This window comes from Melopsittacus undulatus, chromosome 6 (genome assembly GCF_012275295.1).
Source record: "Melopsittacus undulatus isolate bMelUnd1 chromosome 6, bMelUnd1.mat.Z, whole genome shotgun sequence".
NCBI lineage: Eukaryota > Metazoa > Chordata > Aves > Psittaciformes > Psittaculidae > Melopsittacus > Melopsittacus undulatus.
Window position 1 is genome coordinate 26988971 of NC_047532.1, and position 27978 is coordinate 27016948.

At 38.5% G+C, this 27978-nt stretch overlaps 1 protein-coding gene across 3 annotated transcripts in view; it reads right to left on the reverse strand.

Annotated features, from left to right (window-relative positions):
* Positions 1 to 6365: 6365 nt before the first annotated feature.
* Positions 6366 to 27978, reverse strand: part of PLA2G4A (phospholipase A2 group IVA) — a 78934-nt gene continuing 57321 nt past the window's right edge. For 2 of the 3 annotated variants that reach the window (XM_031047263.2, XM_031047264.2), the window contains 10 exons: positions 26536 to 26758; positions 24745 to 24859; positions 21813 to 21950; positions 21392 to 21484; positions 19186 to 19257; positions 17983 to 18225; positions 11481 to 11665; positions 8844 to 9039; positions 8478 to 8635; positions 6366 to 7030 (listed from right to left, as the gene is read on the reverse strand). In XM_031047263.2, the coding sequence (XP_030903123.1) occupies positions 6902 to 7030; positions 8478 to 8635; positions 8844 to 9039; positions 11481 to 11665; positions 17983 to 18225; positions 19186 to 19257; positions 21392 to 21484; positions 21813 to 21950; positions 24745 to 24859; positions 26536 to 26758 (1552 nt within the window). In that variant the 3' untranslated portion in view covers positions 6366 to 6901. The remainder of the gene's footprint in view (positions 7031 to 8477; positions 8636 to 8843; positions 9040 to 11480; positions 11666 to 17982; positions 18226 to 19185; positions 19258 to 21391; positions 21485 to 21812; positions 21951 to 24744; positions 24860 to 26535; positions 26759 to 27978) is intronic. The other variant, XM_005147110.3, reaches the window with a different exon arrangement.

Below are 27978 nucleotides of genomic sequence, written 5' to 3' on the forward strand. Positions count from 1 at the left end.
ACAGACAGACTTTCACATCTGCATTCACCAGCACGCAGACACCATCATCTCAGCCGTTCAGGCTGTGTCTATTTCCATTGACAGCTAGCAAGGCTTAGTGTCATAAGCAGTGTTTGACCATAATACAAAAATGTCCTGTAGCAAATCCCTGGCATTTAGCAAAACAGGACCAGGAAGAAGGATTTGTATTAAATCCACAGCTGCAAAGTATCAGTGTTTCTACTTCCCAATTACGCTGGCAAAATACTTGCCTGAATTTCTTTGAGTATCATCACATGAATTCCATTTCATATTTTCCAGAACACACCCTAAACAATGTGTTGGCAACAAAATGTCTATAGCGTGTTCAGCACAAGCTGGATGTGGAATGTGCCTCCTACATTAACTTCCTCATCGTAAGCACTTAATGATCTGCTTTACAGACGAGGCAAGTTTCCATATCCTGTGAAAATCAAGTGCTGACCCCATCCATCTCTGTGATCCCATTCAGAAAGCTGAGTGAGGAAGCTAAATTAGAAAATGGCAACAAAGAAATTGCATAACTTTGCCTGTAGCTTTTTCTGTAATGGCAGAAGTTATAGTTTCACACCTGAATAAGAACAGAGCTGCTTATTTTTCCCTGCTCACTTTTCACTTGCCTAACAAAATATACCTGGCTGAGAATTATATGGAAACACAAAGGCCAAAACCATCCCAAAGCACTCAGGTTTCTGCTTCTAGTTTGGCCACAGGTTTCAAGGAGGACATACTGGAAAAGCATTGTTCTGATTAAAGGCAAAATACGCTTTAAGTATAAAGTTGGGTCACTGTTAAATTCTCTATGCTTTTTCTGACAAGTCTCAGGAAGACCCCACAAACAGGGCAGATGACTTCAGGAGCAGAGCCAAGGAGAAGCCCAGAGTTCTGTCAGAATGGATCCCCTCTGCAGACATCAGACATTCCTTCTACTCCAGTCCTTGCACCAGAATATACCTGGTGGCCCTGTCACTGGTTTTCCTTCCAGTGGTCCATTTGCTTTCACCCATTCCTCAGGGTTGGCTGTACTTGTGGCACCCCTGGGGTCTGCCCTATCTCATGGCTGCCTGTTTTGGGTCTTCTCCTACAGGTTGAGCAAAAAGGAAATTCATGGCAGTCCTGCAGAGAAGGACTTGGGAGTGTTAGTCAATGAGAAAATTAACATGAGCCGGCTGCAGTGTGAGCTTACAGCCCAGAAAGCCAACTATATCCTGGGCTGCATCAAAAGGGGTGTGACCAGCAGGTCGAAGGAGGTGATCCTGCCCCTCTACTCTGTTCTCGTGAGACCTCACTTGGAGTATTGTGTGCAATTCTGGTGTCCTCAACGTAAAAACGACATGGAACTGTTGGAACAAGTCCAGAGGAGGCCCATGAGGATGATCAGGGGACTGGAGCACCTCCCATATGAAGACAGGCTGAGAAAGTTGGGGCTGTTCAGCCTGGAGAAGAGAAACTGCGTGGAGACCTCATAGCAGCCTTCCAGTATCTGAAGGGGTCCTACAGGGATGCTGGAGAGGGACTATTCGTTAGGGACTGTAGTGACAGGACAAGGGGTAATGGATTAAAACTTAAACAGGGGAAGTTTAGATTGGATATAAGGAAGAAATTCTTTACTGTTAGGATGGTGAGGTACTAGAATGGGTTGCCCAGGGAGGTAGTGAATGCTCCATCCCTGGCAGTGTTCAAGGCCAGGTTGGACAAAGCCCTGGGTGGCATGGTTTAGTGTGAGGTGTCCCTGCCCATGGCAGGGGGGTTGGAACTAGATGATCTTAAGGTCCTCTCCGACCCTAACTATTCTATGATTCTATGATTCTCTTCCCATACATATTGTCAGAAAACCTGAAGAGAACAGAAGTCTTTTGGCTTGGTCTTTGGTCCCTAATTTCTGCTTTAATCAAATTTGCATGGCTTGGCACTCAAGGGTCACACAGGGAATTCATGTTCCTATTGTATTGAATATTGTACTTTTTGGTTAGTCCAAAGGTTAACAAGGCACTCTGGCAACTTCATTGCTGCACTGCCGGTTCTTTGCATGCAAAACAGTCTCATGTTTTTGTTGTCATGGGGAATTCCTTGCCTGTGAACTATGATGGTCTTTACTTTTTACCTAGCGTGAGAAGGGCCAGTATATATAACTTAATTGGCTGAGTCACATCAGTACACAAATCTAGGCCATATGTGAAGTGCAAAAGCAGTAAGAGTGATGGGTGAATTTAGAGCTTCAGAAAACATCTACATGCCTTTGTTTTGAGTGAGATCAGAGCAAAGATGTGTTATGTAAATGCATGGGGTTGCACAACACTCTCCCCAGTGTTACTGATCTCACATCCGCTCATGTGTCTAGAGTGGCTGAACAGCTCTCCTCAAAACTGAGCTTATTGGTGCTGTAAAAGCAGAGATCTGTGGGTGATCTGAGCTGTGTTAAACGAGGACACCACAAACCATTCACACCGACTTCTCAAGGTTCAACTCACTGACAAAATACACAGGGTCAAACCAAAAAAGCACGTTTGTCACGGCCCTGTTTCCCTGCCAAAATGAATTTTCTTCTCACTGATGCAAATACTCTTGAGGTCAGGGCTCTCATGCTTTCTGGGTCAATAGGATTTTGTTCCGAGTTTTCACTTCTGCTGTTAAAGGAAACAGGCAAGTAGAGTTTCAGATGCCTATCCAACAGAACTGCCTAAAGGTCTTACAGACAAGAAACGGGATCTCAGGGCCAGGTTTGGTGCCAGGTTTCCCTGGAATGGGACAGACACTTTGTCCACATCTGCTTTTCAGGAGCAGCACTTATCTGCAATGCTGAGGTCTTTGCAGTCACTTTGGGCTAGCATGATGGCACTTCCATTTCCTGCAGGCATCACCTAAATAATTTCTGACATCTGAAATAATTCATTCTCTAAACCCACCTTTTGCTGCCTTCTAGGCATAATACATTCAGTTGCAGGAATAAACAAGATGAACCAGGAATTGAAGGGAAAATAAGAAACAAAAGACCAGCTTTTGATTCTGTAAGAGGTATGCTTGCCCTGACAGACTGACACTGCTCCAAAACAAGAAAGCTCATATCAGCATCTGCAGCACTGCAAGGTGCCAGCAGTGTTGGCTCAAGAGTTTGGTGCATACTGGGACACTTGTTACTGTGTCCACAGATGCTTTAGACAGCAAGGTATTGATGCCTCTAATACTTTCAGATCTATTAGCCATAGAATCATAGAATGGTTTGGGTTGGAAGGGACCTTAAAACTCATCCAGTTCCAACCCTCTGCCACAGGCAAGGACACCTTCCACTAGACCAGATTGCTCCAAGCCCCACCCAACCTAGCCTTGAACACTGCCAGGGATGTGGCAGCCACAGCTTCTGTGGGCACCCTGTGCCAGGGCCTCACCACCCTCACAGGGAAGAATTTCTTTCTAATATCTAATCTAAATAGCCCTTCTGTCAACTTAAAGACATTCCCCCTTGTCCTGTCACTACATTCCTTTGCAAAAAGTCTCCCTGCAGAGTTCTTGTAGGTAGTACTGAAACCTACTGATGCTCTGGATCTTACAGTACATATTCGGAAAATATGGTGATTAAATTAAATTGATGCTGGTTTGCAACATACTAAATTATACACATTTTTCTGTATATTAGCAACCCTTAACCAGAGGGGAAAAAAATCAGGACAAGATCCAAGAGGCTGTCAATCCTGACTTGTAGCCATATTCACCGTACAGTAATGGAAGAAGAGTATTTACACATTTATTTATACAGAACAACAGAACGATGCCTTTGCATTTTGAAGTACCTGCAAATGACAGACTGCTGCTATTTTTCAGCAAAGAGAAGCAACAGGCCAGCAGCTATTTGATCCAAGTGGCAGAGTATTGATAACAAAATATGTCAGTTGGAATAAAAACAGATGGATGTGCTGTCTCCACACTCTGAATTGCTCAAAAAAGTTGTAGTTTTAACATCTAAAATCAAAGTAACATGCAAAACCTTGAATTTCCTGCTTGTGAGCTGTCCTACCAGGTTCCATACATCATCGAGCTGCTCTACATCTCTTCACAATAAAAATGAAAATACCATGCAAATGATTAAACTGTCTGAAAACAGTAAGTGCTAAATATAGTTGTTTTATTTTTTATTGTCTGATAACACTGTGATAACATAAACTGTAAAAAGCATGATGAAGTACTTCCATAAGAGTAGGTACATATTATAAAATAAAAATATAATAACAAAAGGAATATAATAACAAAATATAATAACAAAAGGAAAATGAAAACATAAAAAAAAATATTACAACAAAATAACAGTACCAGTTTCTTCCTGTATTCCAAAATTTATTGAAAATGTTTAAATTATGCAGCACTAAGATAAGTTACTTTTATTTTCTCTCTTGATTTTATATGTATAATAACTCAAATAGAAATAAAACCGATTGATCAATACAGAAAATGTTATTAATCATGAAACACTGCATGTAGATTTAACAAGGGATGATGCAGTGGCTGTTAAAAGAAATGCATTATAATTACTTCTCTTCTCACAGGCTTACAGATTTTAGAAATTAAAAATAGCTCAATAATTCACAATAAAAGGACCAGCCAGGAATTAGCTGATAAATCAGCAGTTATTATAAAAGTTGTCAGAAAACTACCAACCAGAAGATCAGCTACGCTTCAGATAGACTGCACAATGTGATGGCATACCCTGATACCATGATCTTTGCACTTGCTAGGATCCTGATAGCCCTATCAGCAAAATAAGAGGGGGAAATCTGAACTCTAATAACGTCAAGAGAAATTTTGAGACCAAAATTCCACTTTAGCTCTTGAAGAAAAATACGTTTTCCTTCTGACCATAAGACTACAAATAATCCTACTGAAAACATGCTTTGTTTCCACCATGCTGATAATCCTAGTGGAAGGAGTGCTTTTTCACTCCATCTGCTGTGGAGCATGGGACAAGCAGTCCACAGGGGAACTGGGGGTGCGTTCTTCCCCTCCCACCCTTGTGCACACCATTTTATGTTTATTTTTTGCATTACAGCCAGCAATCTTACCTAGAGCTACCCTATTCAGCCCCTACTACCTTCTTCAAACTTCAGAAGAAAGCAGCTATGGAACCAGTGCTGGGACTGCCAGGCCTATTTGCTGAGAGATAATCCCAGACTTTAAAAAAAGAGCCTGCCAAGTATCCTGAAAGTGTGTGGCTCCCAGGTCTTGCACACAGTGACCGCATCAGTTCCTTTTGCTCTTTCCCAGGTTACATGGTTGCTGATTATATTATTTCAAAGGAGTCTGGAAGTTCTCCGAGGTGTGACACCTGCAGAGTTACCTCAGCACTTATTGAGATGCTGCTACAATAAAATATGTCTGTGCACAGTCTTTCATTATTCAGTGTACTAAAAATAGATTTTTAAAAATAGCCCTTAATACTTGAACTACCTCACATTCTTACCTAGGAACATTTTATCTACCCCCAGGTAAACATTGCCACTGTCCCTTTTCAGAAATGTGATGGTTTTAATCGTGATTAAAAGTAAAATCACTTTTTATTCATCTATCAACATTTTGGTCAGAAATACATCAATTAACGATTACGCACAGGTGTTACTAGCTCAAAAATTCAAGCAATCTAATTTTGTGGAACAAGAGAAAGAAAACTTAAGATGTTGGATTTTCTGTTGAGTGGATATATACATTCTTAAACAGCAGTAAAGTGGACTTCAGTTTTTTGTGAAAATACTTAAGATTAAAAGATTCAAGAGCAGATCCTTCTTAGCATCAGTTACAAAAGGTCTACTAGCATTAATAACCAACCAAGGACTTTATTTTTAATATTTAATAATTGAAGATGTATAAACCCTACTTGATACCTGTTTGCTATCAGCAGTTTGTTAATTCTTTAAAGAGACACCATTCATGCAAGAAAAGTGAAATTTAAACATAGCTTGATGATGGAGTTTTGGTAAGGCCAATATAGACAATGAATATTAGTGAGCAAAACCCCTTCCAGTATGAAAAATTGACTTTAACAGAGCTAGTAGGCATTTAAGCAACTTCATATACTAGGGAGCTGCTGCTGCCTAGCAGTGGTCAGCAATTACTGACTTTTCAAAACAAAGTCAGAGGAAATCTTCTTATTGATAGAAAGCAGTCTGGAATCTGGGCCCTTCACACTAAACCATATCACCCAAGGCTTCATCCAACCTGGCCTTGAACACTGCCAGGGATGGAGCACTCACAACCTCCGTGGCCAACCCATTCCAGTACCTCACCACCCTAACAGTAAAGAATTTCTTCCTTATATCCAATCTAAACCTCTGCTGTTTAAGTTTCCACCCATTACCCCTTGTCCTATCACTACAGTCCCTAATAAATAGTCCCTCACCAGCGATCCTGTAGGCCCCCTCCAAATACTGGAAGGCTGCTATAAGGTCCTTTCCAACCCTAACTATTCTATGATTCTATATATATTGCCTCTGTTACTAAAATTTTATTCTGTTGTGTTTCTAATTCCATTTTATGTTTCACAATATGCCCCGTTTACCTCAATTAAACATCAGACGATTGCCCCACAAGTAAACAGTGTTTACTATTTTGTAAGAAAAAAAAATAGACACTGAACCCAATAACCATAGTCAAAATAAACTAATTCCATAGTTTTAAAAAGAAGGATATCAGCATACTGAAATGTTTCCAATGTTTTTAGTTAAAAAAAAAATTTAAAAAAGTACAAAATTACACTGAAACTTGAAAATCCACAAGAAAATGTTTTCAGGAGTTTTGCGCAGCCCTGTTTAGCAGCAGTGATGTTTTGATAATGTCTTTTTGACTCCAGTTATAAAGGTAGAACCAGTTTCTTGAAGGAGAAGGACCTATGACTTATCCTCTATGTGTTGTTGTTAATATTGTTCTTATTAAAGAATCGTCTTGCTTCAACACTGCTGAGGGACACGGAGCAGCGAGATGGATTCTCTTTCCTGTATTCAATGCTTTCCACCATAGCTTGCTTGATCACCTGAAAACAGTGAACAACATGTCAGCCAGGGAAATAACTAACTCTTTAATGATTTATTAACTGATAGAAAAAAAATCCTTCAGATGTTAGCAACTATTTCTCCTACTTTTAACATTGCTCCATCATTGAACAAAGTGATTGCTGAGTATTATTATGAATACCTTTTCTTGATTATATAAAACATTGATTTTACTGTAGTTAATAAAGATACAACTGGATGCCACCAAGGTCAAAGAAGTCAGAAAAGAACATACACCATCTAACCAAGTCCCAGTGAAATTCTGATGGGTAAATCAAAATGGAGAACATCCATACTTAAAGGATATAGAATATAATTACTATACTGAGAAAGATTAAATCTTCACTTTTGCTTCCTTTGTCCTGAAGTAACAAGATTTCTTTATTATATTAAGAAAAAAAAAGTATTTCTTTATCTGGGCTGATCATTTACACTTGTGAATAAGGCGAGTCACTCCATAGATGATGGGATAATGGTGTTGAGTTACAGCTTGCATCCGTTAAAAAAAAAATTATTACTGAGTTGATAAATTTCCACAGAACTTTATAGAAAATTTCCAATTTTCCTTTTTTTAGTTAGAAAATCATCATATATAAAAACTTAGTATAAAATCCTGAACATAATGTCTGCATCCTATAGAATCACTTTTGCTGTTACCCTGCAGGGATTTTGATGGTAAAATGAAAAAACAACACAGGAACCAAATTAGAAAAGGATATGAATTGGAATGGATCCTCACAAGCACAGGCTCAAACATTGTGAAAAGCACATATACTACACTCCAGTAGTTTTTCCATTCGGAAGATGACCACAACAATGTATCAATCTTCTTAGCCCCAGAAATATTTCTTTTTTTCATTCTTTCCCCCACTGGAAAGCACCTCTGGCTTTTTCAGCAGCATATTTGCTTAGTGTTTTATTATTGACAGAGGATATACATTAATACTTCTTTCAACACTGATATTTCAGTACTTCAGAAATAGAAGACACGTGAAGAGATCAAATCCTCTTCACCTGATTCTCACTGTGTATCTTATCCAGCTCTCTTCAGGTAACTCCAGCCACTGTGCTACCTAGAGTGACTGGACTTCTTTCCTCCCAAGGCTGGAAGGATACAAGTTAACCATGCCAGAGTTTGTGCATGCTTGTACAGGGCTCATAAAGAACTTACCTTGGTTATCTCTATTCCTCATTAAAATTAAGCAGGTTCCCTTCCACTTTCTATAATGGGCTTTAATCCAATTTCAACTTCAAGAATAGCAAGGGGCATAACCAAATTCAAGAAGCACTTTTTAGTCATAACAATCAGGCAAATACTGAAGTAACCCCCTGTACCAGTGGATCATGGATTTAGGACTCTACTCACATCACCTACTTCTCATTTAACAACCTAAAGCCTTTAAGCCCCTTCCACACTGTCATACATACATCTATGTTATTGAGGGTGTTGAACTCCATTAGATCATGAAGCCTCTTGAAAGCCTCATTGGGATACTGAAAGTTGAAGGTAGAAAATGGTGTATTTGGATCATCAAAAATGTCAAAGTCTGCAAAATCCTTCTCTTCCTGTGTTTCTCTTGGAATACCTGCATACAGAACAAATACAAAAATATAATCTACATGTTAGGTCTGAGAACTTATCATCTTATTTTTAATGGTGCTTTTGAACTCCTAACTACTACAGACAGACTTCAGAGTTATTTCAGAGACAGACCATTTCTGGTACGTAATCACCATGTCATTACAAAGCTTCAAAGGAACAGCTAGATTGAGCATTAAAAAATGTGTGGTCACCTGGAGCTTTGTACTTCCGGAAATTGATGTTGGCCAAAACAAAATGGATTATAGTCGGGCAGTCTTTCTCTGAAGAGGTATCCTTTGGTTTGAAAACATAGCACTCCTTCATGCCCTCTCGATCAAATACATTTGGGTCTATTTTAGGAAAAGGAAGCTTGTTCATTCTGGCCCATTTTTCAGCAAGCAAAATTTCCTGAAAAGATAACAAGTGCATGTAAGCATCCACTGCAAAGTGAGATTTTATGTAGAGAGACACAGGTCAAATTGGTTACTGGAAAAAGTTTTATTAACCCACCCTTTTTTACACAGAAGGACTGATTAGGCCAATCTTTGTATAGACTACCCAGTATGGTGAACTGAGCACCTAATTCACCCTGCCCAATTCTGACTGCCTGAGATGATTCACAGGAAGAAAAGAGCTGGTCTGTCACATAAATCTTTAGTGAATTTACAGAGCTGACAGCTAGAAAAAACCATCTGTAATTTTACTTGCAAACTGAGTACCAGTGCTATGGAAACCAATGAGAGTTAATAAACATCAGTCCACGTGTTGTTATGTTCAGATACACATCATAGCACAAAACAGCCTCTGAAAGCATGCTAAGTGAAGAAGTAAGTCTGGAAAACAGGCTTTTTTAAACTCATGACAACTCAGTAAACAAAATAATTGGTAAATAATGACTCAAAAGCATGTAATGAGGGTGTGTGAGAGGGAGGAGAAGGAAGGTCAACATCTTTAATGTTGGTTTTGAATGAAACAGGACCCTTCTTTGGGCAACTGTTTTGGATACAGAAGAGATTAAAACAGTGGGTGTAAAATGATAAAAGTAGAGTCATAGACTTCAGCTGGCTGATTTCCCTATGTGTTAGAGTAATAAAAGTACAGTAGAGTGCTATTATATATAGAGGCAAACTTTTGAACTGGCATTTACTCTTTGTAATGCAAGCAGAAGCAATGGAATTGCACAGCCAGTAAACAAAACTGGTTTCTGTCCTTCAGGCTGTTAGCATACAGCCTATACTTGTGGACTATACCTGAGTATTAGCTGGAGCTATGTCACTCTTTTTATTATACACACGTTTGCATTTCAGAAATAATGAACAATTCCCTTCAAAAGTGGCTTCATTAAAACCTACAGCACCATTTGATTTTCCTACCACTTTTTGATGCGTAAAAGGATTTCTCCTGTTTAAAATTACAGCTTGCAGAAAACAATTCAGGATGCCACTTGACTTCCTATCAAGCTCTCCATGTTATGGTATGTTACCCAAAATGACACAGAAAATTGCAGCTGATGGTGACAGAAACTTCAATGCACAGGCTAAGAATAACAGAGATGATACACAGCCTTTTGCACAGACTTCATATGCAGAACATTAACAAAGGGAGTAAAAAGAAAATGTTTCAGAGATGGCAATGCAGTGTCAGTAAATTTAGCTGATGGGGAAAATACTCAGTTGTGACAAAAAAGGAGGCAAATTCTTCAACAGAAACACACTGTGGGATTCAGTCAATTAAGGAAAACGAAGGATCTCAGCACTAACAACAATTTTCTCACTTCTGTATTCTTCAAAGTAGTTCCCAAGAGATCTAGAGATTACAGAAGTCATTTTACTCCTTTTTATTCTCCTGAACTTGTTTTAAATTGCTTTTGACAACAATGATCTAGAGCTCATTTTGCTACTGCTGTTATTTTCTAATGTTGGTTGGTAAGGTTGTCCCTTGATAGCAAGAGGAAGGAAAAAAGATTGTTCTAATTGAAATTTGTGCGTAAAGCAACAAAGAATGCAAGCTGTTTCTCAAACAGGCAAGTTTTCTTGGTTTCCTTAAAAAGAATGTTTAAAAAGCCATTTGGGTTTCAAATAAATATCGCCTCTTTTTGAGAACCTCACAAAAGTCTCGTAAGTGCTGCTTTTCTCTGTGTGTCAGCTACTAAAACGATCCAGCATTAAGCCCTTCTGATCAGTTGGAGCTGTCTGGATGCAGAGGTTGTACCCATTATAGAGACTGACAGCTGTGCTTTCCACATCTGCTACTGAAAAAAAGCCATGCCATTTAACTTGTATTTTTGTGTTGCTGTTTTGGCTTGTCCTGAATGGATTCAGGAATTCTATTTAAACCAGTACTGGGATTACCCTAGTGAGATGTAAATGAACAGTTAGCTCCAATTCCAAAATGTTATGTATTTAGCAATATCAGAGTGACTGAAACACATTTCTGCAAGTTGACGACAGAAAAACATTCATTTACATCACAGCATCACAGAGAACAGCTGTACAGAGCTAGAGGATTAGCACAATGGTAAATGAGCTAATGGTTTAATACTGACATAAAATAAAATTCTGCAATTCAGTGTGAATGCAAGATTTCCATAAAAACAAAAGAGAAAATACTTCAAATAAGTCATATTAGCTCTTTTTGTGTCAGTCATCTCATGTGAGTCATGTAAACAGGAACTGAGGCAAAGTGCAATATTCTGTCTTGACGTAGAAACAAATTCCTCTGATGCTGTCGATAAAGTAGCACTAAGGCCCTCTGGAACCATGAGGTGTGCTACTAACCTGACTGGAAGAATGCAACTGAGACAACTTAAATTTATGAACACAAAGAAAGGTATGGCTTATCTCACTTACTTTGAAAGGAGGACTGGAATCACTTGGCCTCGCTGAAAAGTCAAAAGAGATTATGAGATCCACGCCTCTTTGAGGTCTTAAGATAAGTGGGTATGGGAGGTTAAATGTAAGCCCGCTGTCCACTATATGAATCTTTTTGCTCTTCACATCTAGTGGCTCATATATCCTCTCAAACTCATCAGGATCTGTGCAGAACAAATGAAACCAAAACAAACCAAGAACACTCGCATTAAGAACTTTGTGAAATTTTCATTTCAAAATGGTACCGGGCTTTTCAGTGTTTCCCCAAGTACTGAAGATTACACAGACTTTAAAATGCACAGTATCCCAGCTGAACATACTATGAACTCATGTGTAACCTTAATGCTTATCTTAACAACTAGACAATGAGGTGAAAAAAACAGAGCTGGAAGGGACCTCAGAAGATCATGTCCCAAAGCAGAAGCACGGGTAGCTCAAGGCAAAACCAAAAGGGACAAATGCCCAGGTTTGACCCTAACCTATCCATCTTTACTCTGTTATCCCTAACAAACAATACACAAAATAAAGTGTTCATGGGATGCTAAGGTACAGATTTACAGTGTACATCCCCTCAGTGTCCTACAACCCTGCCCAAATATCTTCCCCAGGTTCACACCCAATCCCTCGTTCCTCCCAGCTCTTCTTCCCCAAATATCTGAAATTTGCCTAAAAAGCCTAGATGTGGTTCAGCTCCTGCATGGTGCTTGTCTATGTCACTCCACCTGCAATAATGCATCCAGCACTTGGGCCCCCAACACAAGAGGGACACGGATCTGCTTGAGTGAGTCTAGAGGAGGTCCGTGAGGATGCTGTGAGGGCTGAATCACCTCTCCTATTAAAGGCAGGCAGAGAAAGACGGGCTTGTGTAGCTTGGAGAAGAGAAAGCTCCAGGGAAACCTTAGAGCAGCTTCCAATGCCTAAAGGAGGCCTAGAAGGAAGTAGGAGAGGAACTTTTTACAACAGCACATAGTGAGAGGACAAGGGGGAATGGCTTTCAACTGACAGAGGGGAGATTTAGATTACTCATTAGGAAGAAGTTCTTCGCTGTGAGGGTGTTGAGGCGCTGACACAGGGTGCCCACAGAAGCTGTGGCTGCCCCACCCCTGGCAGTCTTCAAGGCCAGGCTGGATGGGGCATTGAGCAACCTGGTCTAGTGGAAAGTGCCCATGCCTATGGCAGTGGGGCTGGAAGTAGATAAGCTTTAAGATCCCTTTCAACCCAAATCATTCTATAATTCTATGATTCTATATCAGCTTCTCTCCATTAAAATTAGGGCTATCAAGTCTTGGTTTTCAACCTATACCAAATCTCACTACTTTATACTCACTAATATAGTAGGAACTTAAAGAAAAGATAACCCATATCCATATGTGAAATTTAAATACTGTGCAGAATTACACGTAAGCCACTTACTGATAGCACTGTCATGGTATACTATAAAATAGCTTCCTATCTCTAATGCCCAAACTGAGGGCTGAAGATTATTTTTTCCTTTTAAGCCAAATATTCCCGGCGTGCAGCTGAGGAAAATCCCAAGTAATTTTTACTAAGTGCTTTTGCACTTATCCAAGTCTCAGGATACTACTAAATGATCATAGAATAGTTAAGGTTGGAGACGACCTTAAGATCATCTAGTTCCAACACCCTGCCATGGGCAGGGACACCTCACACTAAACCATGCCACCCAGGGCTTTGTCCAACCTGGCCTTGAACACTGCCAGGGATGGAGCATTCACTACCTCCCTGGGCAACCCATTCCAGTACCTCACCACCCTAACAGTAAAGAATTTCATCCTTATATCCAATCTAAACTTCCCCTGTTTAAGTTTTAATCCGTTACGCCTTGTCCTGTCACTACAGTCCCTAATGAATAGTCCATTCCCAGCATCCCTGTAGGCCCCCTTCAGATACTGGAAGGCTGCTATGAGGTCTCCATGCAGTTTCTCTTCTCCAGGCTGAACAGCCCCAACTTTCTCAGCCTGTCTTCATATGGGAGGTGCTCCAGTCCCCTGATCATCCTTGTGCCCCTTCCTCTGGACTTGTTCCAACAGTTCCATGTCCTTTTTATGTTGAGGACACCAGAACTGCACACAATACTCCAAGTGAGGTCTCACGAGAACAGAGTAGAGGGGCAGGATCACCTCCTTCGACCTGCTGGTCACACCCCTTTTGATGCAGCCCAGGATACAGTTGGCTTTCTGGGCTGTAAGCTCACACTGCAGCAGGCTCATGTTCATTTTCTCATTGACTAACACTCCCAGGTCCTTCTTCGCAGGGCTTCACTGAATTTCTTCTCTGCCCAACCTGTAGCTGTGCCTGGGATTGCTCCCACCCAGGTGTAGGACCTGCACTTGTCATGGTTAAACTTCATGAGGTTGGCATCAGCCCACCTCACAAACTTGTCAAGGTCCTTCTGGATGGCATTCCTTCCCTCCAGTGTATCAACTGAGCTACACAGCTTGGTGTCATTGGCAAACTTGCTGAGGGTGCACTCAATCCCACTGTCCATGTCACCAACAACGATGCTGAACAAGACCAGTTCCGACACAGATCCCTGAGGGACACCACTCGTTACTGGTCTCCAGCTGGACACTGAACCATTGACCACAACTCTTTGCATGTGATCATCCAGCCAGTTCTTTATCCACAGAGTGGTCCACCTATCAAATTGATGTCTCTCCAATTTAGAGACAAGGATGTCATGTGGGACAGTGTCCAACGCTTTGCACAAGTCCAGGTAGATGACATCAACTGCTCTACCCCTGTCCATCATTTCTGTAGCCCCGTCACAGAAGGCCACCAAATTGGTCAGGCAGGATTTCCCCTTAGTGAAGCCATGGTGGCTGTCACCAAGCACCTTGTTGTTTTTCATGTGCTTTAGCATGCCTTCCAGGAGAATCTGCATTACTTCAGGATCCCTGCACTACTCAGACTTTTCTCCTGAAAGTCTTTTCTTGCTCTAGATCTTAAAATTATTTCCAGCGTGTTTTCGCCTTTTGACTAAAAACTAATGCTCATACCTGTAGAGGGCAGTGTAATCTAAGGAAAGCTGAATAGCATGATAACTATTTCTTGTGTAACAAATTTCCTAGCATCTACTTATTTGCAATAGCAATAATAATTCAAACTATAGTTCCTATAAAATGTCAGGATGCATGAAAAAAACTATTGTTATGAGCAGAAAAAATAAATTCAGAAAAGATATTTTGACATTTTATTTCTAGCACTGTTTATTAGAGGGCACTTTCATAAGAAATGAGACAATAGTTTCCTAATATTTGCCTTGATTTCTAAGGGAGAAAACACTTTCAAATCATTGACCACTGCCTTTTTAAAATCATTTCCTTTAAAAAAGACATTTTAAATATAATTTAATCCTTGCTCTCAACAGAATTTATAAAGCTTGTAGCAGCATTTTTGTTCAAGTTTTGTATTATCTTATTTTACAAAATTTGAATTTAAAAGTCAACAGTGATCATTTAAACAAATATAGTAACACCTATAACAATGTTTATGATAGGGATGTTACTGTATACACAAACCTTCCACCAAAAAGGCACTGAAGAACAAGACAGTTCCTATTGCTTACAGACTTCATGACTTCATAATCAAATTTATCATAATGATTTTATTATTTTTTCAATGATAAAATGTCAAAAATGCCATCAATAAATATATAATGATGGCACAGATTGCTTTTATTAGTTGTAGTCTTCTGTGATTACAGTAGAAATTCGACTTAGAAGTTTTTCTTTTTATCATAATTAATTTTAGAAGTGCATTTGTAATCTTTGAACTGAGAAGAAAAATTCCGAAATGTAGTCTGTGCCCATTTTGTGGGATCAGGATTCAAAAAGTAATTAATATAATACAGTGTTATTTTAATGACATGACTTTAAAGGCAGGCTCAGCATGTAATGTGATTTATCCAGGATCTGGAGCCAGAGGCCAGAAGCAGCACACAATACCCTGGTGAGACAAAGCAAGCAGACAAACTGACCTGAAGGTCAGGACACTATAGGTGAGCCTGCAATTGCTCCTGGCAGAGTTGTAATGTACAGTAAGTACCCCTGATGATAACAGAAGCACCACATATTCTATAACCTGTGCTGTAGCTATTCTAAAGGACTGCATAAGAAGCTTTGTTCTTTCTATACTTTACAGCACATGAATCTAGGACAATCATTCTATATACTCTAACAGCTTTGGTAAGTGAATCTATCATGATTCATCAAACAGTATGGAGAATGAATGGAGTATTTATGTCTGAGAGCCTCGGACATTTTCAGCCCATGCGGAATGCTTCTATGAAATATTACAAGAAGCTTTCAGTCCATCAAACTGCGAACTGGAAGAAGCACAAGATGTTTCCAAGTACAGCTCTGTGCCAAACCAGCACAGTATGCTTATCTGATCTGCAGCAATCAGATACACAAATAGAAATTAAGAATTGTTTGGAAATAAAAAAGAGAACACGTTCTAGAGACCAAACTTTGTCACAGACGGCAGCTTCAATGGAAGTATGGGAGATAAAAAGTGCATTTGCTACTAATGTGTGTCTACTATAGCAGTTTCCATAAATACTGAAATAAAGAAGCAGAGATTATGAGTTATTTTTTCCCTATTGTTATTCACTTGGCATTTTCTCAAGTGATTTTGATGTGTTGTAATATCAGGGCACAGAAATTGAACAACTCTGAGTTCACAATGAAATCATTCAAGGGGTATAAAATTTTAAAGCATATTTGAGACCAATGAAGAAAATGCTCAGCACAAATAGGATAGATAGTAAAGGAAAGCCAAGCATATTCCTCTCAGATCTTTCTGGGATCTCTGCTGTATGCACTGCAAACCCTAAATTCAACCCTTAGTAATGACTGTAACACTGTCTTAGGCCTGCCACAGTACATCCTCTGCAGTGCAACTTAGTGGGTCTACAAAAGGTTTGAGACAACTGGAGATGTGAAATATTGATAACCTTTTTGATCCATTTATTTCTACCTTGGAGTGTTTTGCAGGATAAAGAGAGTTAAGTTATAAAGCAATTCAGACTTCTGTCTGTACTGAAGCTGATAGGTAAATTGGTGGTAGGAATAAATATGCAAAGTTTAAATGCATCCAGTGCCTTGGTAATATACAGTATTTTAAATTTACACTAAAGTTTCCTTTCTATCTACTCTTCTGATCAACTAGACTGTTACATACAGTAGCAAAATTCACAGCATTAAAATGTGGATATACTTCTAACACTACTGAATGATTAAATTTTATATTATCTACTGAAATTTCAAGGGTTTTTTTTAGCTATTCTTGACCATAATATTGCAAACACTCATAGCTGTTAGATTTGAATTGCTAGTTCCATTTTATAAGTGTGGGCCTAACCTAACATTAAAAAAAAATTGCAGTTATATCAAATTTTTGCCAGACATTTTACTCAAAGAAATTTCAGGTACTCAAAAGTAATTTTCTCAGAGGGACAGGCTCATTCTGTCAAACCAGCACTTAATTTCAATTGAAATTAAACCCCAGGAAGTTGATAGTTGATTCTGACGATTACCCACATGTCTTAATTATGCAAAATTCTCATCAACTGTCATTTTTTCCAACCATAAATTTACTACCCGCTTTCCTGCCTCTTTTACAACTATTATAAATATTAAGATTATCCAGTTGTAAACACCTCTAAGATGGTAAAAATATTTAGAAAGTGGAGTACAGATGGAAATTACTATACAACCACTCAAAGGGCTTTGCTACATTAACAAAAACACATTAGAGAGCGTCTGCTACTTAAGCTTTTAAATGACATCTGGTATTTACTATTGCATAATAATCAGCTAGGACAACTCTTTCCTCTGAATAGAAAATAATGTCCGAAGTGATTACTGTTACTGCGAGGGGTGGTTGGTACTTCTGTGCCGTTACACAAGAACATGGAAGGAGCACAAACTTCCTCTTTCTGAACTTCATAAGGTTCTTGTTATCCCATTCTTCCAGCCTATCCAGCTCATTCTGCAGGGTGGCTCTCCCTCCCAAGCAGTCCACTTCCCCACTCATTTTGCTATCATTGGCAAATTTCATCAGGGTACATTTGATTAATCCAGATTACTTATGAACAGCACTGAACCCTATATTGACCCCTGGGGGACCCCGCTAGTGACAGGTCACCAGCTGGAAAAGGAGCTATACCCCATCATCCTCTGGGTGCAGACGGTCAGCCAATTCCCTAACCACCACACTGACAACTTCTCAAGGGGCTAACACATCAGTTTCTCTAGGAGGAGTGAGGAAGCTGTCGGAAACCATATTGAAAGTCTCTATAGAAATCAAGGTAGACAATGTCTACTGCTCACACTTCACTAAGGGGCAAGCATGTCCTGCCTTTGGAGGAGTACATGCTGTTGTGAGCCTCACTGAGAATAGCTGTATCTGGTTTTACTAATGAATATGCAGCAATGTAGACTTTCTGTGAACTAACCTGCAACAGCAGCATCTAATTCATCTTCCTCCACGGACTCCTGAGTAAGAAGGTCTGCCAGAGGAGACAGTGGGTAACAACTGTTGAGGTTCAATCCCAGCATGAAGTTGTGCACTTTCCCAGCACGTCCTTCCCTGGTGTTGAAAAGGGCGCTATCACCCACCAAAGCCATCAGCATTCGCTGCACCCAGCTTTCCTGGCTGCTGTTCTGATATTCTTGATGTGTCTCAGCATTTTCAGTGCCTGAGGAGGAAAATCAAAATAACCAATGGTAAGACAGTTAACATATAAAGTATAAACCTGAGATTTTTGGGTCTACTAAAATAAAGGACTATTAAAATAAAAGAAACTGGGATAGCACTTTCATCTTTGCTTGCATTTTTAAAAACGTAACAGATTTCTTCATGTGAAAAACACTGTTGTTCCCAAACATACAATCAAATACAAAGCATTATTAGAATAAGACAGAGACCCTGACTAAGACCACAGAAATCCTGACTTGGCTTAGGCACCTAAAAATAATTTTTAATAGGATTTTTTCTTCCCACTGCCCAGTGCTCCCCTTGTGGTTGTACCTCTTCGGGGATTTAGGCACTGTTTAAAACATTGTTCCAAACAGCAGGAATTTCCTCAATCAGATGTCATTTGTAAAGGTGCTGGAAGACATATATGAATGATAGAAACACAAACTATTCTCGGACAAATATTTCCTCAAAGAACCCTTGAAAACAATGGATAGCATTAGTTTACTCAGCTGGTAATTTAAACATGCCCCCGAGCTCAGCAGTTTGATGGGAACAGACTTCTGGGTATCACTGGTTCAGCAAGACTCATTTTGGGGTGTATGTGATATTGCAGACCTCTGTGAAGCCCTGTTGGGCTGACATCAAGACTGAAGATATGTGAGAGAATCATTTGATTATCACCTTGAGTGAGAGTCATGAAGCCAAGCCAAAGGACCTCCTGAGGTCTCTTTTTCAAGTTTTCTCTGTTCTGCTGAGCCAGTGGCTCCTTTAGGATCCTTGAGCTGGTAATTAAGTTTACCATTGATAAATGAAAACAGAGTTCTCAGTTATATGAGACTATTCGTAAGACTCAGGAAAACTGGCTATGGCTAATTTCCAGCATCCACAAACTTGACCATAATACATGAAAGCTGATGGAATAAGTATATTATGAAATAAAATGTGAAGATATCCTTACCTTTTGGGTACTGTGATTCATCTTCACTGTCTGAACTGTCATTACTTACAAGGTGCTTTAGCCTAATATTTTCTGTTGAAAGAAACAGAAAATTACTTTAAACTGTCAGGGTTTAATTGTCAGAACAGCTAAGAATTTCAAAACAATTTTAGTCATAAAATTATCATAGTCTTCATAATAGAAAATACAGCTGAAGAAATTTGATTTGCGGTGGACATCTCTATGTTCAGTATCTGATCAGAATGTATTTGCTTTAGCCTGCAATTTTTGCAAAGCTTCTGCAGTAAGCAGATGAGTGAAAGAGCTGAGAAAACAAAATGTAATACTAAAGCAGTACCTACCACTCATCTCTGCACCACCTATCTGAAACATTTCATTCATCTTGATTAAAACCTAGATATATAGCTTCTGTCTTCTCAGTAACTCCTAGTAAACTAGGAAGACTACATTTATTTCTGTTAATTACCTGCTAATTTTTTTTTTTATAGGAACTCTTCATTCATACATTTATGACTGGGTACTCTTACAAATAGTGTGGGGAAAAAAAGGCAAGATAGTTATGAAAGTTCTGCTGGAGTATGTTTGAAAAATAAAGGCCAATACAGTTACATGGGTAGAAAAGACAACGATTTTTATCTCATAACCTTAAATGGGAGAAATAAAACCAGAAATGAGTGAACTCGTCTGTCAAAAATCTGCATTTTGTTAGGGGTAACTGCTTTATTTCCAAAACAATCACAAAATCATTGTTAATCAATCATTACTAACTTAAAACATTTCAAAGTCAAGATGAATACTGAAAAAGCAACACATTCCACTCCTAAGGTTTGTAGTGGAGGTAAACTCATGTAAGAATGGATTATATGCTAACTACATTATTTTTGCTAATTATGGGGGGAAGCTTTTCTTGAAATACTGTAGATTTCCAGTGTTTTATGAGCAGTCTCACCTTGGAAGCTTATATCCTACAAAGACTAGAGACAAGCACTGAATTTCAGTGATGCAAATGTACTGGAGAGACTTTTGAAAACTAAACCCCTTTATTACCTAGTAAAATATATGCCAAGAATCATCTCTAATTAAAATTTGAAGCCAGTTAAAATAAACTGAATGAGGGGTTTTCCTAGTGAACTTGGACATATTATCAACTAACTGTTTTTAACATTAACAAAATGAAAATAAAATAACACCTTTTTCTTAATAGAATGATAATGTAGGTGTTGGTCTCTCGTGGCACACCCTGCATTGACTGTGATTTCCAAGAAATGCTGTAATTTCTATACATGCAGTATCAAAACAACAGCAATTACACTTTGCACTTTTTGTTTAAGTCTAGATTTAATTCCTGTAAGCAGGCCTGGCTGAAAGAGAAGATTGAAGAGATTCACCATGGTATGAAGTGTAAAAAAGCACTGCTTCATTACCCTTGGCAATGAATACTGGATACAGATGACCACTGCTGTTGCTTTTTTCCTAAAGAGGACTATGCCCTCTTAGACTTAAGTACAACACTGTAAAAATAACAACAGAAACAGGAGAGCTTAGTCATCATGTATTTTCCTTTAAATACTTTTTAATACTCAGTGGGTCCTCAATCACGATTCAAATACCGTCAATGGACAAACATGCACCAATGAAAAATGTGTACAAATTCTTGAGCAATGACATAGGACACAGGTCAAAATCAAAATTAGTGACCAAAAAGGAGACAGAGGCAGCTAAGGAGCTTGGGTTTTTTTTTGTTTTTTTAAAACCAACTCAAGCTGCATTTTCTGTCTATCCTCCTCAGAAAAATTTGGTGTCTAGTACAACATATTTGTTGGCTATCTATTTCCCTGAAATGCTGTCTTCTAAATGGAAATTATGAAGTATCTGTCAACTTCTGATCTCCGGAAATTAGCATAATGACATAAAAAAGGGAGCTGGATTCTACTAACTTCATGAAAATAGTTGTGACAACTAAATATTGTGACATATGCGTGTGACTTTCAGTACCTCTGATACTGATCAGAAACAAAAGTGAAAGAAAATTATTAACTCTCTTTCTCTGACCTCATCAGCATCTAGCAATGTCAGCAATTAAAGTTGCTTGAATTCCACATTCTTAAAATGACTATTAGCAGAGTGCCATCCTTCCACAGACTGAGTATGCACTGATTCTTGATAGTAACGCTCTTGCATAGTAGAATTATTTAACTAATATTACCTAATTCTTCTTCCATGGTGGGACCTTTATTCTGAGAATTGGAGACACCAAGCACTCTGTTAAATAATATAGAAAATGCACTGCCCCAGACACCTGAAAAGGAAAAAATAAACAATGAATGGAGACTGGTAGAAGGAAAACAAGCCCCCATAAAATGCACTATTTAAGCAGTTGCTTGCTTTCTGAACATACTTCTGATTTTGGAACATGTTAAGCTGTAAGCTCAGAGGTGCATACAAGAAATCAAAAAATAGGGAATCCCAGTCCATGTCTGAAATCTTACAAATGGATGTCTTCCAACAAACTGAGAACTCTGTTTTTCATCTCACTCTTTCTGTGACTGCATTTAAAAACCCTTGTCCATGAACTACCGAAATTTGGTGTATTTTAAAATAAACCACATATCCTGCCTCATACTCACCCATCAAGAAATGCAAAGGATTTTCATTATACTTCTTCACCACTGTCCCCATAAAAAATTTGCTTCCAAATAAATCAGGAGACATGAAAGTGCCATATTTTGCCATACCAATCTCATACGGACTGAATTCCACCCAGTCTGCAAAATAAGAAACAAAATTGTACTTAGTGAGCAATCTCAACCTGAATTGAAACAGAGGGTGAAAATGCATAAATTAATGTCTGGGTTAATCCAAAATATACTAAAGTAACACCTCTCATATGTGTTTACTGCATTTTTGATGTGGCCCTGACTTAACTTAGATCATAACTCTACACTGCTTCGTACCAGCTGAAGGTGCAACAGATTTTTCCCATTCTCAGAAGGAAATCTTTTGCTAACATTAGGCATTTGGTAGATTCAGGATTGCGAACATAAATGCATGGCCTGTACTAACACACTGAAACCAAATTTCCAGCCTTGCTGCATGCAGGCAAATTAAAATCACATCCATGATCGGGTATGTGTGATGATCACGGCTAGCCAAGCACCAATTGAGGGATCCCAGTGCTATGAATCCATATTTCAAGGCAGCTCTTCTTCCAAATAAATTCTGTAGCACTTATTGGTACAAAGCAAGACACACACTCACCCTCTTGCAGACATAAGCTTATTATAGTGACTTTCAAGAGCACAACTGCCAAATCCAAATTTTGACTGGTCTGTCATTGCAGCAGCAACAAAGATGGTGAATGAAACTGTTAAGGGATGGGAGCACGCAATACCAAAGCCAAACATTAAATTCCACTCCCCTCCTTAACACTGGATATCAGTATCTTCAGGTAATTTCTTATCATTAAAGAAGCTATCAAATAATTAAAAAAAAATCTGTCTTTAAATCACTATAATTATGCTCAGTCAAAATGATCACTGCAGGTTTGGGTATGCTGGCACTACCTGGGTCAGAAACGCTATTGGTAGGAAACACATGCAGAGCCTGGGGCATGAAAGCTATTAGCAGCTGCATGAAATCTTGCACCATAGCAGAAGGAATGTTATCTGATATAATTAATATATTTCAACTTGAAACAACATGAAAGTGCTCACCTATATCTATAACCCTGTAAATAAGAAAGTATAAATATTTGTATTCAAAATTTACTAAATATTTCACATCAAGAATAGCTATTCAGCTCTAAAAGAAAAAAGAAACAAAAACCAACAAAAACATACAAAAGAAATTATCAAGATCTAGCATCCTATATAATGATACAGATGATAGACTTCAAAAAGCAAAACCAGGATACCTTGGCAGAGTCAATACCTTTTTTTAGGCCTACTGCTAAAGCTACAGAAATTAGACCAGCCTTCTGGTCTTGCGTACAGAAGGCTATTATTAACTAAAGATAATTTTGTCTTTAAAATGGTAAATAAGTAACCCAAATAAAATTTATCAGTGAACAGAAGCACATCAAAAACCAAAATACTTCTCAAACAGAAAGGTTTCAGTTTCCTAAGGAGGAAAGTTTCACATTCTCCTGTGAAAAAAATAACCTAATTTACTACCTCATTTTTCATTGCATACAAAGTTTTGACAACAAATTTTCCAAATAATCTTTTTAGGAAATGTGGATACGTCTGACTTATAAACTTGGGCAAGCCACTTGGCGTTTCTGTTCTCAGTCTTATATGTAACTATGTACATATACATACCCTTTGTACAGCATTTAGCACAACTGGACCAACTCTCAGCTGATGCTACTAATTGGGATTAAAACCCATGGAATATATAAAAGCAAAAGCCCACAGGACTTTACACTGTGCGAGAAGTAAAAAGCAGATAATATATCTGATTTGTTTGTTCAATTCTCATTTCACTCATCTTAAAGTAATAATCCTGTATAGCTGAAGACATTTCCCTTTACCTATTTGATATACTAGTGTTAAGTAGCTTTCTGTTGTTGGAGGGACACCAGCTTGTTTTTTGTCTTGACTCTTACAGTGTACTAAGATACTTCAAGGATAAGCAATATTCTTGTCAATTGGTAGGAAGTAATTTGTTTTGCAACATTTAGGGAATAAAACTTGGCTGTCACTTAACAGTTCACAGAAACCTGAGGAGGCTGTTATGGTGTTAGACCTAATTTCAGGTTAAAAAAAATACATAAATATAAATTTAAGCTTCAAAATCGTCTGAGAATAAGTCTCCAAACCCAAGAATTACAGAGAAACAAAAGGCATTGACTTAAAATACAGTCTGTTTGCCTTTCCATGGACAGGAAAAAATGCATCTTAAAAACCAATAAATGGCTCAGTTCCATGATATACCATGAGGAATACAACCATTTGATGCTGCTCTCCACATCTTGATGCAAATACTGCACTGACTGAATAAGTATCCACCTACTTAAGTATGTGATCACTTATCCCTGAGTCAGTTCTTATTAACAGACTCTACTGTCAGATTCCTAGAAGTCAATGAACACAAATGCATCCATTTTCCAATCATTTTTTAAAACCCACCAGAACAGTCCTTATGATGTGCCTGATCAGTATATCCTTCAACACCACAACTTCCTATTCTTTTTACAAATTAAAATCTCCCTGTACTTAATTTACAACAATGTGAATTTTGTTAAGCCCTAAAGAATGTTCTGTATCATGGCAAATTCCTTCCTAAAGACTATTTTCAGCCATAAGATGCCATAAGACTAATAATTTCTAAGTGTGCCAAGTTGCAGGATACAATTATTCTCAGAAGTATTAAAAAAATAACCTGTTCTGTCAGTCACACACTTCACTCTTCATAAGTTACTCAATACATGGATTAGAACCATAGAATCATAGAATAGTTAGGGTTGGAAAGGACCTTAAGATCATTTAGTTCCAATCCCCCTGCCATGGGCAGGGACACCTCACATTAAACCATGCCACCCAAGGATCGAAAACATACCTGCAAACATCAGCTCTGAGACATCTGGTTTGACATGGAGACATGTAAAGAGTGGGAGAGCACATTGCGCATCATTGATTTTCTCTTTCATGTTGCTCAAAGTGGTGTCCATCCTCTGAATGAAAAGAAAGACACTATGTCTAAATAGACCCTATAAAGTCCTGCTGATATCTGGGAGACTACTACTTTTCTGAAAAGGCAGCAAAGCAAACAGTCTCTTAAGAGGCTTACACTTGTTAAATAAGGATCTGCATTTCCCTGCAGAAAATATTCTGGAGTCTGCAATCAAGAAAGATCTAGAGTCATCATGACATTACAGTACTAAGATGTCTAATCGGTGAGTACCCAAGAGCTTTATTTCCACTTTTCACCCACTGTTCAGGTGTAAGCTAAACATCTGTGCATTTGTTTAACCTCTTAGTAACTGGGAACCAAGCTCACACAATCATTAATATCCCTTCATTTTCAGAAACTTACTCAATATACCAGTTACTAAAAGCTATGTTGCTCATTTTTCAGAATTTTAGAATGTTTAAAATCAATGGCAACATATGCTCATGGAAGAAACAAATGTATAAAACATGCCTGTAAATCTGTTAATACATTTCAATCTTACCATCAGATCAAATCCAAGTTATGCTCTCCTGATGCATTTGAAGTCTTTGTGTCTGATTCAGTCAATACAATTACTCAATAATAAAACACAACAGTACGAAGCTCTCCTATGGTCTTGTTTCTCAAAAACAACAAGTAATAATAGAGATGTGGGTCTTTCACCTTGAAATTAGTATTTTGTTAAGCAAACACTGACTGCCTTACAGCAAAATGTGCATAAAGAGGTTGCATCATTATCATGGTTTAACCCAAGAATGGCAACTAAGCACCATGCACCTGCTTGCGCCCTCCCTCCCCTGCAGTGGGATGGGAAGGAGAATCAGAAAAATGATAAAATCCATGGGTTGAGATAAGAACAGTTTAATAATTAAAATAAAGTACAATACAATGCTACTACTACTACCACTAATAATAAAAAGGCAAATTACAAAGAGAGAGAAAACTATAAAAAAAACCCAACAAACAGAAGCGATGCACAATATAATTGCTCACCAGCTGCTGACTGATACCCAGCCTGACCTGAGCAGTGATCAGTCACTTTCAGGTAACTCCCCTAAACTTATATACTGGGCATGACATGCTGTGGTATGGAATACCCCCTTTGGCTAGTTTGGGTCAGGTGGCCTGCCTCTGCTCCCTCCCAGTTTCTTGTGCCCCTCCTCACTGGCAGAGAATAAGATTGGAAAGCCCTTGATCAAGGTAAGTGCTCCTGAGCAATAATTAAAACACTGTTGTATTATCACCATTGTTCTCAGACTAAATACAAAACACAGCAGTGCACCAGCTATGAGGAAGAAAATTAACTCTATCCCAGTCAAAACCAGGACAACCTCTTTGTAATTTTTTTGATGAAATTGCTTGAGCAGTAGTTTTAATGGATGATACACAATGTTAAGAGCTTGCTGCAAGTACCCACTGACTGAGCTCATTTCTGTTGTATGAAACATGCATGATGTTTTCCTAGGTCTTAAAGAAAGAAGAACCATTCAAAAACATGTCCCAGAGCAAGGAAAGCATTTTACAAGTTTTTTTATCCAGTATCTGTTCACTTGTAACTTCAAGTATTCCTACTGCTAAACATGCTTTGTTAAATGTTACCAAGGTCATTTAAAAAAGATAGTGGTTTAGTGTGCAATAGTTTCACAATTGTCATAATCATAAAAAAAATAAACTTACATTATGGATAAGTGTTTCACCTATTAGCATTCCAAAGATATCTGTGAAGGTGACAGGCTGTCCTGAGCTTTTCTTATTCCACAGTGCTTCAATGTAGCGTTTGACTTTCTGAGGAGTGAGCAGCAGAAGTGGGTTGTGACTGACAGAGTTCATCAATTCTTGATTAATCTCCTTTGGTCCTTTTTCTGGAAAATCTGGATGTGAATACAAAGTTGACATGTACCTGAAATGGAAAATAGGATCTGTAAGTATCAAAGCCTGGTTCAATATCAGCTGCCTGAAATGTACTATAAGCTCATAAATAATTTGATACAATTACTGACTAAATCAATTAATTTACTCAACATTTATACAGTAAACTGTCGTTTCCTTTTTCTCAAGGCACAGAAAGCTAAACAATTTGTTCTAAATGTAAGCATACAATCAAATAACATAAATTTCCAGAATGTGTATGATGCAAAAGAGTAAAGTGCTCCTCATTTATCTGTTTAAGGGATAATGGACAGAATCATCATAAGCTGAAAAAAGAGCCTCTCAGCTAGTCAGAGTATACCTAGACTGGGCAGACTGGAGGTCCTATATATACATGCAGTTATTTCACTCTAAAATGGACCTCTGTCTGTCACTCTCCAGTTCTTTATTACCATTCAAAAACTCCTAAAGTACATTAGTATCTGGTATGCTTTCCAGGATCTAGGCACTTTCATAATAAGATGAAGCACTATAATTACAACCCATGCAGAGATTTAATTGACTGTGAGGATTCAGAAGAGGCCTATCAGGCAAATCTTGATTTTGTCACTGAGTAGTAACTCTGGAAACTGAAGCTTTGTTTACCCAAAACAAAAGTTAGACACACATCCAGATAAATGTGGTTTGCACTTGACTGGCTTATACATTATTGGTGAAGGCTCAAGATAGGCTGTCCTAATCTACTAGATGCCCATTTCACTGTTATTTATTCAATTAACTGGCTCACGTATACATCCCATACTGCAGGTATAACTTTGCACAGCAGTGAGATACACATTCTGTAAGCTTGGCCCTGAGATCACTGCCTGGCAATGTATTTGGCAGCATGATGAACCCTGTCACCTGCATGATGTAAGAACTTGATTCATCAGTCCTTGTGCAGTCTCTAAAGTTTAGCATGCATATCAACTCATGGGTGGAACAAACACAGCAGCAAGCTTCCACGTGAGCACAGAAAGGGAAATGCAGGATGAAGAACACAGTACAGGGTTGAAGCAAGATGACAGAAGCAATCAGGAAGGTAAATGCATTACTCTAAGTTAGACATGCATCTGAAGGAACAAGTGAAAACCTGCCTCTCCTGCCAGGAAAGGAATTCTCCACCCTTCAGAAAAAAAAAAAATGAAAAGAGCATTATTCCCAAGAAATAGACTGCATGGACAAAAAACAGAGAAGAAAAGGAGTGCCAAA